This window comes from Nomascus leucogenys, chromosome 8 (genome assembly GCF_006542625.1).
Source record: "Nomascus leucogenys isolate Asia chromosome 8, Asia_NLE_v1, whole genome shotgun sequence".
NCBI classification, from domain to species: Eukaryota; Metazoa; Chordata; class Mammalia; order Primates; family Hylobatidae; genus Nomascus; species Nomascus leucogenys.
The window spans coordinates 43,789,060-43,804,220 of NC_044388.1; the positions used below are offsets into that span (position 1 = coordinate 43,789,060).

Below are 15,161 nucleotides of genomic sequence, written 5' to 3' on the forward strand. Positions count from 1 at the left end.
TGAATCCCTGGTCTATTGGAGTTTGGCACCCAAGAGCCAGTTGGACAAGTTCCTGCCCTGCCCAGCTTGGGCAATGACACTGGGCCTCTTTTGGTATAACCCTGCTGGCCCTGCTTTTGTATTACCTTTCATTGATAATCAGCTCTTAGATAATGTCTCATGGCAGATGGCAGGGCCTAAAGGAAAGTGCATGGGATTTGGGAATCAGGAAGGGTTGGGCTTGAATACTGGCTCCCCTGCTTGCTGCCTGTGTGACCTCGGGCAGGTTCCTTCACCTGCCCCATTGTTAGTTTCTTCATCTGTGAAATGGGATTGTTAGGATTAGGCGACCACATGTGAAGGTGCATAGCACCATGTCTGGCGCATCATAATTTCTAAATATATGTTAGTTTCCTTCTTTCTTTCTCAGGCTGTTACCTTGCCAAAGCACCAGATTGATGTTAGGAGTTTGAGCTCTGTCTTCATTTGGCTCCCTAAGGAAGTCACTTCCCCCAGTTGAGCCTTAGGGGACTCATGTGTAGGGAATGAAGAGGTATGCACAGGACCTTTGAGTGCTGACATGCTGTGAGTTTATGGATCGATAGTTGGGTCTTCTGGTCATTTCTGTGTTCTTTGTGACTCTCACTGGAAGAGGCGGAAGGGAGTAGAAGTCACATGGGTAAAAATTTCTCCTTCAACAAGAAATACTGCTGTTGCTAGAAAAAGGATTAACGTGGGAGGTGTGCCACATCCCTGTATGGGCACCTCAGCTGCTTCCTTGGTGATGGAGAAGAATAAGCCGTATATTTTCCCCTCCTGGGGAGCTGGCTCCTTCAAGGACCCTAGTGGCCGAAGAGCTCTTGAGCAAAAAGGAAGATACTGGCATTGTCTGCCACAATGCCAGTACCTTCCTTTTTGCTCAAGAGCTCTTCGGCCACTAAAGTCTTTATTTATTTATTTATTTATTTATTTTTGAGATGGAGTCTGGCTCTGTCCCCCGGGCTGGAGTGCAGTGGCGCGATCTTGGCTCACTGCAACCTTCGCCTCCCGGGTTCAAGCAATTCTCGTGCCTCAGCCTCCCAAGTAGCTGGGATTACAGGCACATGCCACTATGCCCGGCTAATTTTTTATACTTTTAGTAGAGAAGGGGTTTTACCATGTTGGCCAGGCTGGTCTCAAATTCCTGACCTCAGGTGATCTCCCTGCCTCAGCCTCCCAAAGTGCTGGGATTATAGGCGTGAGCCACCGTGCCCACCTATCTTTTAACAGGAACCTGCCCTGTGCCCTATGTGGTTCCACAAAATTTAGAAGTCCAACAAATGTACAGACCACTCCTGACTTGTAGACATCCTCTCGTGGGATCGCTGCCAGCCAGGCACGGCACCCCACGGCATGGCATGGCACGGCATGGCACGGCACGGCATGGCATGGCATGGCGTGGGAATCTCCATTGCCTCTTCCTCTCTGTCTCCTACCTTTCCTCCCTCCTCTCTATTGGCTGCTGGTGCAGCAGCCAGGGTGACCCTGTGGGCTGCTGGCTGGCGTGGCCTTTTCTCTCACCAGCTGCTGTGTCTCTAGGGCAGAGTCAGCAGGACCAGCTGGTGTCTACAGCCATGACCTCCAACCTGGAGGCACATGGAATCCCTTGGGAGCTCTGGAAACAGGCAGGTGCCTGGGCATCCCAGACGAGTTCAAACCCTGAGGATGAAGCATGCGTCTTAGTTTGTTTAGAAATCTCCCGAGGTGGCCAGGAGACATGGTGGTGGCCCATGCTTGTAATCCCAGTACTTTGGGAGGCCAAGGCGGGCAGATCACCTCATGTCAGGAGTTCGAGATCAGCCTGGCCAATATGGTGAAACCCCATCTCTACTAAAAATACAGAAATTAGCCAGGTGTGGTGGTGCATGCCTGTAATCCTAGCTACTTAGGAGGCTGAGGCATGAGAATTGCTTGAATCCGGAAGGTGGAGGTTGCAGTGAGCCGAGATCATGCCACTGCATATCCAGCCTGGGCAACGGAGTCATCTCAAAAAAAGAAAAAGAAAGAAAGAAAAGAAAGAAAAGAAAGAAAAGAAAGAAAAGAAAGAAAAGAAAGAAAGAAAGAAAGAAAGAAAGAAAGAAAGAAAGAAATCTCCCGAGGTGATTCACATAAGCAGCCCTCCAGAACTTCATTCCCACCACCCACCGGCTCCACTTTGTATCTGCTCAGATGCCTTCCTCTCGATGCTTCCTGTCCCTCTCCCTATGGCCCATTCCTCAACTCTGCCCCTACATTTTGACCTCTTTTTCATTTGGGTTCAGTCCTTTCCTGCCTCTTCTACCCGATCCTGATTCCTGTCCCACAGAGGCCTTGCCTAGGTCTTGGGAGCTGCAAACTGAAGTGACCCCCAAGTTGGAACCTGGGAGAAGTCACGAGGAAACGTTTGCCAGTGGTGGGCAGAGCGGCATTGGTCTTCCAGTACTTTATGAACTCAGTGGGCTTGTATGGACTGGTTGGGAACTTCGCCACCATGCAAATATTGTTTTCATTTAAAAATTAAGGAGTCCCCTCTGTAAAGCAGTAAGATCCTACTCATGACCTTCGTGTGCTTCCATCCAGTAGGAAGAGCCCTAAATTCTCAGAAAAACATACTCCAAGAACAGAGTCCAAGGCTAGATTTTTTCCTGTTGACCAGCTGTTCTTAAACTTGGGCCTATTTAGGGATCACGTGGGGGCATTTTAAAAATGTCCATGTTCTGACCACATTCCATTTAATTCTCATTCAGTGTTCTGTGGGGGAAGCTTGAGAGCGGGCTTTTTTTTTTAAATCTCTTTTTTCTTTTTAATAAATAGAGTCAGGGTCTCGCTGTGTTACTTAGGCTGGAGTGCAGTGACACAATCATAGCTCACTGCAGCCTCGAACTCCTGGGCTCAAGTGATCCTCCCACCTCAGCTTCCCACATACCTGGGACTACAAATGTGCACCACCACACCCAGCTAATTTCTTTATTTTACTTTTTGTAGAGACAGAGTCTTGCTATGTTGCCCAGGCTGGTCTCGAACCCCTGGCCTCAAGCGATCCTCCCACCTCAGCCTCCCCAAGTGTTGGGATTACAGGTATGCGCCACTGCACCCGGCCATTCTTGGGGTTTTTAAAACAAACTCTCCAGGAGATTCTGGTGTGCACCAAAGTTGGAGAAGGATTTGTGTGCCTAAATCCAGAGAGAGGGGAGGTCAGGGCAGGCTGGAGTCGGTTCAGGCTTCAGGGAGGAGAGTCCTGAGTTTGTCTTTTTCCTAGAGGAGTCTGAGCTATGGCCAGGGAAGAGGGGGAACAGCTTGGTGGGCTCCCCTCCCCAGCTCTAATCCCTTGCCCCTCCCTAGGTGCTGTTTCTTGGCCTTCCTGCCCTGACACCTGGCCACCCAGGCCCTCAGCTCCGGCATCCCCGCTCTGTCTTCCTTGATCAGAAAGCACTTTCCTGGGGCTGCCGATGTGTCACCCTGGCAGTCAGCTGTCACCGTTCATCTTCTAGGTCCAGTCACTGGAGTGGACGCTGAGCGTCACTTTGGATCAAGCCTCAAGGATCCTGGGGCTGTTTTCTCCCATGTCTCCCATTTCCCCTGGATGGGGAGGAAGGTGGGAGGGAGGCAGCATCAGACACACATCATATTTTCCTGACTTCTCCTGGTGGAGAGGACATACAGTTGAGCCCAGGAGCAGACTGTGGGTGGGGTGTGGGTGAAGGGGTGAGGACCCCTGCCCTTACCTCTGGGGTCCCTGGGCCTGGAGAGTGGCTGCGGCATCTTTCTCTCTGAACAGGGAGAGCTGCCAGGGAGGCCGGGAGAGAGGGTGGAGCAGCCATCGAGGGGCAGAGGGGATGAAGTAGTTGAAACCTGATCAGCTCATAGTTGTCGTTCCATGTGGGTTAGCGTCCGAATGGTTCCCCAAATCCCACTTCATCACTCATAATTCAGGCTAGGGCTCCGGAGGCCGCTGGGCTGTGGTTTGGGGTGAGGAAAGTGTGTTGTGCAACAGCGGCCCTGAGATTTGGCATTTGCATCTTGTAATTCGTGCTGTGGGAGGGGGATCGGGACTCCAATAGGAGGGGGTGGGCCCCCTCATGTCTTTCCATGGAATTCTCCCCACCACCCTATGAAACAGGGTTTAGCATCTCCGTTTTATAGGTAAAGAGACTTGCCTATGGTTATAGAGCATTAATGTCACAGCTAGAATTCCAACAGCTCAAGCTTTTAAAATTACCCCATGCCACTTCCAGGGCACTGCATTGAAAGTCAGCTTTGGTTTAGGCTCTGCCACCAATTATGTGACCTTGGACAAATCCCCTCACTCACAAGCCCACTTTCCTAAACTGCAAAATGGGGTCGGGGTGGTGGACTCTTAGTCCTCAGCAGAGTCCTGCGGTTCCTGTGTCCCTGGAGCCCGTTGGTCTCCCTCTGTAAGTCTGACCTTGGGCAGCACGGTGTCTTTGCCCAGAGCGGTTCTCATTCCCCTCTAAGGCAGTGTCTGTCACTCATGCCTTTTGGGAGCCGGGGCTCCTATGTGGACTCTGATTTAAGGGCTACAAGGCCTGTCTCTTCCTACCCAATAGAGGTTTCCTAAAAAAAAAAAAAAAAAGCAGTCACTATGTGGTTGAAAAAAATGTGTAAATAGAAGTGTAAATCAGACTATCCACAGTTCACATGCAAATCTGGCCGTACTGCCTCATTCACAAAGGGAAGAGCGTGGAGTGCAGAGTCTTTTCTAGGTCCCCCACTCTAAGATTCTCGAGTTCTGAGAATACGTTTTTTGGTGGTATTATCCCCGTCCATTTTCTTGCTTGAATTTGCTTCAAGCAGTGTATGTTAATTTAGATAGCTGGGGTTAGAAGGACTCTTCCCTACCACCCTGAGGAGACATTTACAGAAAAGAAAAAGGAAAAGAAGAAGAAGGAAAAAAAATATATATATATATATTTATAATGTTATTTTATGGAGATGGGGTTTCACTATGTTGGCCAGGGTGGTCTCAAAGTCCTGGTCTCAAGCAGTCCCAGCCTCCCAAAGTGCTGAGATGACAGGTGTGAGCCACCACCATGCCTGGTCCACCTGAGACACTTCTTAAGGCTGTCTCCTGATAGATCATTTCACTGATAATTGTTAGGTAAATTTACTAAATTCCCTTTATCCAAGATTCATCTTCTTTTATTGCTTTGAGAGGACCCCAGGTATTGGGGCCTCAGAGATTTTTTTTTTTTTTTTGAGACGGAGTCTCTCTCTCCCAGAGATTTTTCTTGGAGGCTTTTGGCAACAATTTAAGAGGTCAGCAGGAGCTATGGACAGTCTCAGATTCATAGGTGAATGGTCTGCATTTGAAGCCCCAGGGCTGTGATTTCTAACCTTGACCGTGACTCTGGCATGGGACTGCCCTGGGTTTTCACCGCTTCATCCCTGCCAACGGGGACATTAGAAAGCCAAAGATGGTGTGTCAGGGTAGAGCACATTGCCAGACCTGGTGCCTGTGAGTCTCCTGCTGTCGCAATAGTGCATTCACTTCGTGTTTTATACTGTACAGATATCTTTCCTTTGCTACTCATAACAGCCCTATGAGATGAGCTGAACAGATATATATATATATATATATATATTTCTATATTGTGTGAGTTTGTATCCTATGTATTATAAAAAAAAGTTGAACTGGCATAAAACAGGACAGAGTCAGTGAGATCTCAGGGCACTCGCAAAAACTGTAACAGCTCACACTTGCTGAGAGTCTTCTAGATACCAGGGACAATTCCAAGTGCTCTTAAATGTATTTATTTATTTTTTATTTTGGGGGAATGGAGTCTCACTCTGTCACCCAGGCTGGAGTGCAGTGGTGAGATCTCGGCTCACTGCAACCTCCGCCTCCCAGGTTCAAGAAATTCTCCTGCCTCAGCTTCCCAAGTAGGTGGGACTACAAGTGTGAGCCACCAAGCCCGGCTCTAAATTTTTACTAGAGATGGGGTTTTGCCATGTTGTCCAGGCTGGTCTCAAACTCCTGACTTGAGGTGATCCTCCCGCCTCAGCCTCCCAAAGTGCTGGGATTACAGACGTGAGCCACTGTGCCTGGCCTTCTTAAATGTATTAACTCATTTTTACAGCTTTCTTTTGAGGTAGGTGCTATTATCCCTATTTCACAGAAGGAAAAACTGAGGCTCGGTGGTTAAGGAACTCGTTCACAGTGGAGCTTACGGCTTACTGCAGCCTCCATCTCCTGGGCTCCAGCAGTCCTCCCAACTCAGCTTTCCATGGAGCTGGGACTGCAAGCGTGAGCCTCCACACCCAGCTAATTTTTAAAATTTTTGTAGAGATGGGGTCTTGATATGTTATCCAGGCTGGTCTCAAACTCCTGGCTTCAAGTGATCTTCCCACCTTGGCCCTCCAAAGTACTGGGATTACAGGCAGGAACCACTATGCCCAGCCTGAGCACACACTTTTACCACTGTACTAGAATATTTCTTTATAATAGATAAGGCTTGGGGGTAATGTTAATGTCACAGGTTTCTATCAGGAATCCTGAATCATTATCCAGGAATTATCATCACTGTTTCACAGGTGAGGAATGCAAGTTAAAGAATGGTTGAGTAACTTGCTCAGTGTTGCCAGGAAAGTGGCATGAACGGAGCTAGAATCTTGGCCTTCTGTCTCTTGGTGCTGTTTCCACAGCCTTCTTAAAATGGAAACTATGTGTCTTTCAGAATCTGGCAGTGGGGGCAGGAGCTGTTGGAGCTTTGCAGCTGACCTACATCTCGAAGGTAATGTTGACCTGGAACTCTGGGAATTCATGCTCCGTAAGTCGATCTGGTTTCTAAGCAAGGGGAAGTGTCCAGTCCTTTGGGCATTAGTATTTGGTGACGTTGCATGGTGTTGAAATGCTCCCCTGAACCCACACACTGCCTGTGGAAGCTTAGCTGCTAATGGGTGGCTGTAGAGGTATGTGGTTAGCAAGTTGTTGGAGGGTGGACCTACAGCCTCTTACTCCTTGAACACATCGATCCATAATGCTCCCAGCTCCTGCACAGGAGGTGTTATGTGGTGGGGAGCTGGGGTTGGGGTAGGACATGACCCATGACCTTTTTTTGTAATTGGGATGAAAGGGAACACGAAAACAATCACCAAAAATCCAGCAACTGTGAAGGATTCTCTCAAAGGATACAGTCAAACAAAAAATATTAGGGCTTCACTGAATTTTTTACCATTCACCTGGGCAGGATTACTGTGGAGGGAAGGCTAAGAAGGCCCTGAGAAGCCACTCAGATTACCAAGAAGACATTCAGCAGCCAGATAACTGCTGGGGGTTGGGGCAGGTGGCTACCAGGCCACCCCCAGTCCAGTTTGTACAGAAGGGGCCAGAGCAGGCCCTCTCTTGTGCTGAGAGCTGGGGTGGGGACTGGTTAACGGTGCCCACATGTAACTGCTGAATTCAGCTTCTATTAGCCGCCCCTCCCTGGAGCAGGCACCACTGCTGACCCGTGATGCAGCGGTGATAAAAAGGCCGGGAGATTTAGAGCCTCCCCAGAAAGAGGAACTCTTTGTACAGTGAGGAGAGCCAGGTGGCACCCCGCCAGCACTGAGGTTTCGGAAGTCCTCTGCTCTCCACACACCCTCACTGCAGGCCTCTTGGGAGCCTCTTCTGCCCTGCACATCCCCTTTCATCCTCAGGGGCTGGAGGCCTGGGGGCCCCTGAGCCAGGGGTCTACCGGCTCCATCTTCTAACAAGCTTTGGGAGCCTTGCACCCTGGCTGGTCAGGAGATGAACCTGAAGGGGACTGGGGGGCTCTGGAGGAGAGGCCACCCTTGGCTGGAGGGGCAGCCCGCCCCTGTGCCTGTGATGTGCAGGCAGAGTCTGGCAGACACAGCCCAGTACAAAGGCACAAGATGCAGGGCAGCGTCAGGGCGGATTAAAGAGGGAGAGAATGACCTCAGGGAAGGGGGAAGGGCCTTTTCAAGTCCAGCCTTGCTAGCACAGCTGCCGGCAATTTGTGCATGCCTTGTGGTGAGAAATGTGGCCGCCTCCCCAGGCCATAGCAGCCAGAGGCCCAGGCCTGCCCGCCCTCTCTGGCTTGTCCTCATCTTGCTGAGAGCTCCTGAGGTCATTTCTCCAGGAGGGTCGGAGATGGAGAATTGAGAGCAGGGGAGCAGAGAACCTCACAGTAATAAAGGAAAACTGAAACCCTCTCCTGTGTGAGAGGGTTTGGGAAGACTTTTTTTTTTTTTTTTTTTTGGTTGGGGAAGAATGAATTCAGTCTCCTGCTGAATCATGATTTATAAATGCAGCTCAGATGAGGGTTTTAGAGTTCTCAGCCTTGGAGGCTGCCTCATTTAGAAAGGGTGACCTGCTGTTTAGTCCCTTCCCGAGAAAGGCAGGGCTGGGTGGGCATTTTGCAAAACCCACAGCTGCCACTGGGTCGGGTTACACAGAGCTCAGAGCCTTTAACTCCTGCCTGACCCCCTGCCAGAAAGCAGGGGGTTTTCCCAGAATGACATTTAGCCTCGGAGGCGCTGGACTCCAGCTCAGCATTCCAGGTCATTATTTGTTAACTCTTAGGTATTCCCTCTTGGAGGAAAGCGCTTGCCACCGTGTCAGGTGGCCTGGCCAGAGGGCTGCGTGTGGGCTGGTTGTTCAGAGTGTGTGTTTCTCTGCTATCTGCTGAGGGCTCGTGTCGGGAAGATGAGGACGGGCGTGTGGCCCTGGCCTTTCGGAGACGCAGAGGTGAAAGTGATGATCGGATGTCATCCAGAGCATCGATGGCAACAGAACCAGTTCTTAGCAAACTAGAAAATAATTAAAGCTGCACTTTGACCCCTGCCTCCACCCACCGACTGCACAGCCAACCCCACTGTCCCACCCCCAGCTGTGTCCCAGTTGTCAGGGCCTTACTTTCAGCCACCTCTCAGAAAGAACTCGTGGGGAGTCATGAATCCTTTTTTGAGACTGATGAAATGCATGGACGCCTTCTCCAGGTAAATGTATAGGTGTACAGACGCACCCTGCTTTTGCCTATAATTTCAGGAAGCCCATTGACCTCCTGAAGCTGGTCCAGAGATCCCCATCCCGTGTAGGTGGCTGCTATTCCCCGGATCCTGATGCCACCTTGTGGGGCAAGGTCACCCTCAGATACCAGGGCAGAGGCCGCAGCAGAGCTAGGAGACCTTGTTTTGCTGCCACTGCTTCTGCCAGAGGGGCCCCAGCTCCTCTTCCGGCCATGGGCAGACAGGGTGGGGCTGGCCCTAGCCGTGCCTGGCCGCTGACGAGCTTGCAGCTCCTGTGGTCTGTGTTTGATCTGATAAGCGCAAGTTCCTGAGAGTCTGTTGAGCTGTGGAGCAGCCCTGTCTGCGTCACTCTACGGGGGACCTGTGCCCACTCCCTGCTCACATCCCTGACCTCTGCTCGCTGCTGGGGTGTTCGCAGGACCCACCAGTCAACCACTGCTGGGTAGTGCCTCAGCTGTGGCCACCTCGGCTGTGTGGATGGCTGCACCTTGGTGGCCTCACTGGAGTCAGACGGTCGGGTGACCTCACCCGCCTGCAGCCACGCCTCTTCATGAGAGGAGGCGAAGCCACCACGTCTCCATGATAAGTTAGATTTCCTCCTTGGCCTTTCTTTTCTTTTCTTTTTCTTTCTTTTTTTTTTTTTTAATTTGAGACAAAGTCTCGCTCTCTCACCCAGGCTGGAGTGCAATGGTGCAATCTCGCCTCACTGCAACCTCTGCCTCCTGGGTTCAAGCGATTGTCCTGCCTCAGCCTCCCGAGTAGCTGGGATTACAGGTGTGCACCACCATGCCTGGCTAATTTTTGTATTTTTAGTAGAGACGGGGTTTCACCATGTTGACCAGGCTGGTCTCGAATTCCTGACCTCAGGTGATCCGCCTGCCTTGGCCTCCCAAAGTGCTGGGATTATAGGTGGGAGCCACTGCACCCGGCCCCATCTTGGCCTTCCTTTCCGTGGGACTCAGCAACAAGTAGAAATCATTTCATTGTCCTCTTTTGCCACTCTGTGGCAAAGGAGAATAGTGTTTTTACTCTGGCTTCACCTATTGTAAAGCTGATCAGAGACATTGAGGGTCTTACCCTTGCAGTGAGCCAATCAGGGCAGAACCAGAACCGATCCTGTTAATTCAGCAATGAATTGGTTTGCCGAATCGCCCTTCCGTGGTAAGCCATTAGGCATGAGGCCAATGATGGTTGTACATGCATGCACTCACGCATGCACTCTCACATGCCTCCTGACCAAAACTGGATAAACAGAGGAAAGCAAACAAACACAAAGCCAGACCGTCTCTTTGAAGGCTCCAGTTCCCATAATAAGCACATGGGTAGCATTCTCATAGCACAGGCTGGCTAATCAGTTGTGGTCAAAACGAGCATTTGTTATCCAAACAGAATGAAAACTGTCCGCCTGTGGTGCTCTCTCTAGTCAGTGACAGATAGGAGTTTTTCAGAGAAAAGGCAGTTCTCCTTATAAGCCAGAAAGGGTCTTGGAGTGCCCAGCTTTTCAATGTCATTCTAAAGCTGGAAGTAGGCTGGGCACAGTGGCTCACGCCTGTCATCCCAGCACTTTGGGAGTCCGAGATGGGAGGATCACTTGAGGCCAGGAGTTCAAGACCAGTTTCGGTAACATAGCGAGACCCTGTCTCTACAAAAAAAATTAAAAAAATAAAATTTAGCTGAGCATGGTGGCGAGTGCCTGTAGTCCCAGCTACTTGGGAGGCTGAGTTGGGAGGATCGCTGAAGCCCAGGAGTTTGAGGCTGAGTAAGCCATGATTGTGCCTCCGCACTCCAGCCTGAGACAGAGTAAGACCCTGTCTCTTAAAAAAAAAAAAAAAAAAGAAAAGGCCAGGTGTGGTGGCTCACGCCTATAATCCCAGCACTTTGGGAGACCGAGGTGGGTGGATCACCTAAGGTCAGGAGTTCCAGACCAGCCTGGCCAACATGGCGAAACCCCATCTCTACTAAAAATATAAAAAATTAGTCAGGTGTGGTGGTGCGTGCCTGTAATCCCAGCTACTTGGGAGGCTGAGGCAGGAGAATCACTTGAATCTGGGGGTCAGAGGTTGTAGTGAGGCGAGATTGCGCCATTGCACTCCAGCCTGGGTGACAGAGCAAGACTCTGTCTCAAATAAATAGATAAATAAATAACACTGGAAGTAGAAGGGGAGGCATGAGATAGGTGGGTTCTGAGGGCTGGGATGGCCAAACACAGTTCTGCTGTGGTCAGGATTATGCAGAGATCAGGGGCAGAACAACCAGGAGTTACGGACTAGAGGACTGCGGGAATATGGACGCTGAGGGCCAAAGCAAGAAACTGAGTGACTGACAGATCAACACTCAGTTGTAAGCAGGACAGAAGCCTATGCCGTGGTCCAGATGGAATGGGTGGAGGGGGTGGGGTGCAGAAACCCAGGAAGCAAGATGCCTAGGGGCCTGGACTGTTGTGTTATGGAGCCACCAGCGTCCTCTCATCTGTGAGTTGACACACAACTGAATTTGGATCCTCTGTGTCCGAACTTGGGATAAGTGGGTTTACCTTTGCTCAAATCTTCATTTTTTTAGGTCTTTCTTAGGCTGTATGACTTCCACTTCACATCTCAAAATGTACATCCCTTATTAAATATAATTGTCTATTTTATATATATATATATATATATATAAATATTTGAAAGGATTTTAATCATTTTACTTTTGGAATGATTTGGCTCTGAGTAACTCATCCAGTTTGTAACTGGCTCTAATTTCTGGGCAATCATCTTGCACACACACAAAAGGATTCTTGTGAGCTAAGAAAATCTAAGGTATCTTTTTTTTTTTTTAAAGACAGAGTCTCGCTCTGTTGCCAAGGCTGGAGTGCAATGGCAGGATCTCGGCTCACTGCAACCTCCACCTCCCGGGTTCAAGCGATTCTCCTGCCTCAGCCTCCCAAGTAGCTGGGATTACAGGCATGTACCACCACACCTGGCTAATTTTGTATTTTTAGTAGAGACAGGGTTTCACCATGTTAATCAGGCTGGTCTCAAACTCCTTACCTCAAGTGATCCACCTGCTGTGGCCTCCCAAAGTGCTGAGATTACAGGCGTGAGCCTGTGCCTGGCCCAGTACCAATTATTTTCAAATGAAAAATTTTTTAATGTTTCATTGAAAAATTTATGACGTTTACTTGATGTAACATCTTGTATGCATTTAAATACTTGTCAGGGAGGTTGATATAATGTTATGTAGGCATTTAATTAAATATTTGTTAACACTAGATACAGCATCTTCACTTTGTATGTAGGAGGCCAGGCAATTTTTTCGGGTTTCATACAGTTTTGCAGGCCCAGAGAAACTCATGGACCCTCAGCGTTTTGCCCGTAGTTCCAGGCGGGACACTGCCTGTGTTGATGTGTGGAGTGAGGCTTTAAAGGAAATGAGGTATCAAAAGCTGTAAATAATCCCTCCTGGGTTGAGCAGATTCTGTGTGGAGGAATGACTGTCTTACCTGCACTATCATGTTTAACCCTCATGATAACCCTATGAGAACATGATATTATGATCGCTTATTTGATAGAACAGGAAATGGAGGTCATTCAGTTGGGACACCTGTCATTTGAGACTCTCTGTCTCTGACTGCCTGACCTTCTTTTGATCTTTTATAAGGTGCCACCTCAGTTCCCATTTATTTGGGGCAATATTAATTTTGGTTAAGGAATCTGGGCAGGTGTATAGCAAGAACTTAGAGCCAAGAGTAAGAACCTAGACAGACTGGTGAGTCAGTCATTGTTAGACCCTAACCGCTGTCAGCCAGGAAGGGACTTTAATTTCACTTCAGGACTTTTTCTTTAGCACCTGGCTTCTGATACGCTGCCCATTAAAGTAGGAGCCAGCTGGTTGCGGTGGCTTATGCCTATAATCCCAACACTTTGTGAGGCTGAGGCAGGAGGATCACTTGAGGCCAGGAGGTTGAGACCAGCCTTGACAACATAGCGGACCCCATCTCTAAAAAAAATAGAAAAATTAGCTGGGTGTGGTGGCACACACCTATACTCTAGCTACTCAGAAGGGTGAGGTGGAAGGATCACTTCAGTCTGAGAAGTCGAGGCTGCAGTGAGCTGTGATTGCGCCACTGTACTCCAGCCTGGGTGACAGAATGAGATAGGGTCTCATTCTGGGCTCAAGTGATCCTCCAGCCTCCTGTCTCAAAGAAAGAAAATCCAAAAAACACCCACAAACAAATAAAATAAAGTGGGCACCACTCCTGGATCTCCTAGGTGAGGACATGTCGAAGAATACCCTTGGCTGGAGAGGGATGGAGAGAATAGTATCCAGGGGAGGACTGTGACATCATGTGAATAGTCCCCGGCCTAGGACCCATGGGAAGGTGACTGTCTCTTTAGAGGCCCAGTGGTGGAGGCTCGCTCCAGGGAGGCTCAGCCTCCATCAAGGATTGTCCCTAATCTTTGTGGGCGTGTGGTGGAATATGAGTTGCTTTCTTTTTTCTTTTGTTTGAGCCTGAATGATGTGAGTTCACATATGCAGATACTCAGGAGTGTACATGCCAGGGGTAGGATTGCCAGAACAAGATGGAATACAGCAACAGGAGGTATAGAAATACTTCCTCTGTTTCTTTCCCTTCCCTGAGATGTATAGGCATGTTCTTCAATTCCATCAGCCCCTCTCTGGGCACCTGGAAGGTGCTTATTTTCATGGTTAGGCCATCAGGGCAGATGTAAAGGCAATTGTTCCATGTGTCTGAGCGCAGCGAGCAGTCTGCTGCTTCATCTCTCTTGAGCGTTCTGATTGGAATCCATGCATTTGTAGCAATATTGCCTTCAGCTTTGAGAAGGATTTAGGGAGAGGGTTGGCGATTGAAAGAGGAGGGGAGGAGGGGAGTCTTGCCAGTGTGAATGAGGCCAGGATAGGTTTTCGTCAGGACTTAGTGGCTTTTAAAAGTCTTTTTGAGCTGGGCGCAGTGGCTCATGCCTGTAATCCTAACACTTTGGGAGGCTGAGGCGGGAGGATTGCTTGAGCCCAGGAGTTTGAGACCAGCCTGGGCAACATAGCAAGACCCTGTTTCTGCAAATATTTTTCTTTTTTAAAAAAAATTAGCCAGGCATAGGGGCATTTAAAAAAAATTAGCCAGGAGGTGGAGGCTGGAGGATCACTTGAGCCCAGGAGTTGGAGGCTGCGGTGAGCTATGATTGCACCCCTGTACTCCAGCCTGGATGACAGAGCGAGACCCTATCTCTAAATAAATACATAAATAATAAACAAAAGTCTTTTTGTAAAGATGAACAGACCTCAAGATAATGGTTATCTCTGATGGTGGGGATTCTGTCAGGGAGGGGCACACAGGGCTTCTAAGAAATAGGACTGATAATGCTTGTTTCTTAATCCGGATGATGAGTACAGGGTTTTCATTTAATTATTATTTTAAAAAAATGTAGACATGTGTTTAATATACTCTTTATGTATGAGAAATTTCACAATAAGAAATCTTCAACATTGTAAGACACATATTCATGTTTCTTTTATTTCTTATTTGATTTAGGTGAGCATAGCTACCCCAAAACAGAAACCAAAAACTCCATTTTGCTTTGGTAAGTACTGAGCCAGGGGAGGGACTCATTTAATATTGATATGGCAACTTCCTCTTTTGCATGGAGACAGTCCTGTGATCACATGTGACTATACCCTGTGCGTATGAGTGACTTAAATCACAGTGACGGTCCTGGATGTCAAGTGATACTGTTTTCCCTGGTCTTGCTGCAAAGGTTGTTAATAACATAAGGGCAGAGGTTCAGGGACTAGTAACATTTCTGTTTTCTTTCTTTTTTTTGGTTTTAGTTTTATTTTTAAATTGACAAATAATAATTGTATATATTCATGGGGTACATAATGTATAGAGTAATTAGCATATCTGTATTAGTCTGTTCTTGAACTGCTATAAAGAAATACCTGAGACTGGGTAATTTAAAAAGAGAAGCGGTTTGGCTGGGCCTGGTGGCTCACACCTATAATCCCAGCATGTTGGGAGGCCGAGGCAGGCAGATCACGTGAGATCAGGAGTTTGAGACCAGCCTGGCTAACATAGTGAAACCCTGTCTGTACTAAAAATACAAAAAAATTAGCTGGGCATGGTGGCGGGTGCCTGTAATTCCAGCTACTCGGGAGGCTAAGGCAGGAGAATCTCT

At 48.7% G+C, this 15,161-nt stretch overlaps 1 protein-coding gene across 3 annotated transcripts in view; it reads left to right on the forward strand.

Annotated features, from left to right (window-relative positions):
* PLEKHA2 (pleckstrin homology domain containing A2) overlaps positions 1–15,161 on the forward strand; it is a 69,827-nt gene that overhangs the window by 28,365 nt on the left and 26,301 nt on the right. For all 3 annotated transcript variants that reach the window (XM_030817158.1, XM_030817160.1, XM_030817159.1), the window contains exons 3-4: positions 6,693–6,749; positions 14,519–14,567. In XM_030817158.1, the coding sequence (XP_030673018.1) occupies positions 6,693–6,749; positions 14,519–14,567 (106 nt within the window). The remainder of the gene's footprint in view (positions 1–6,692; positions 6,750–14,518; positions 14,568–15,161) is intronic.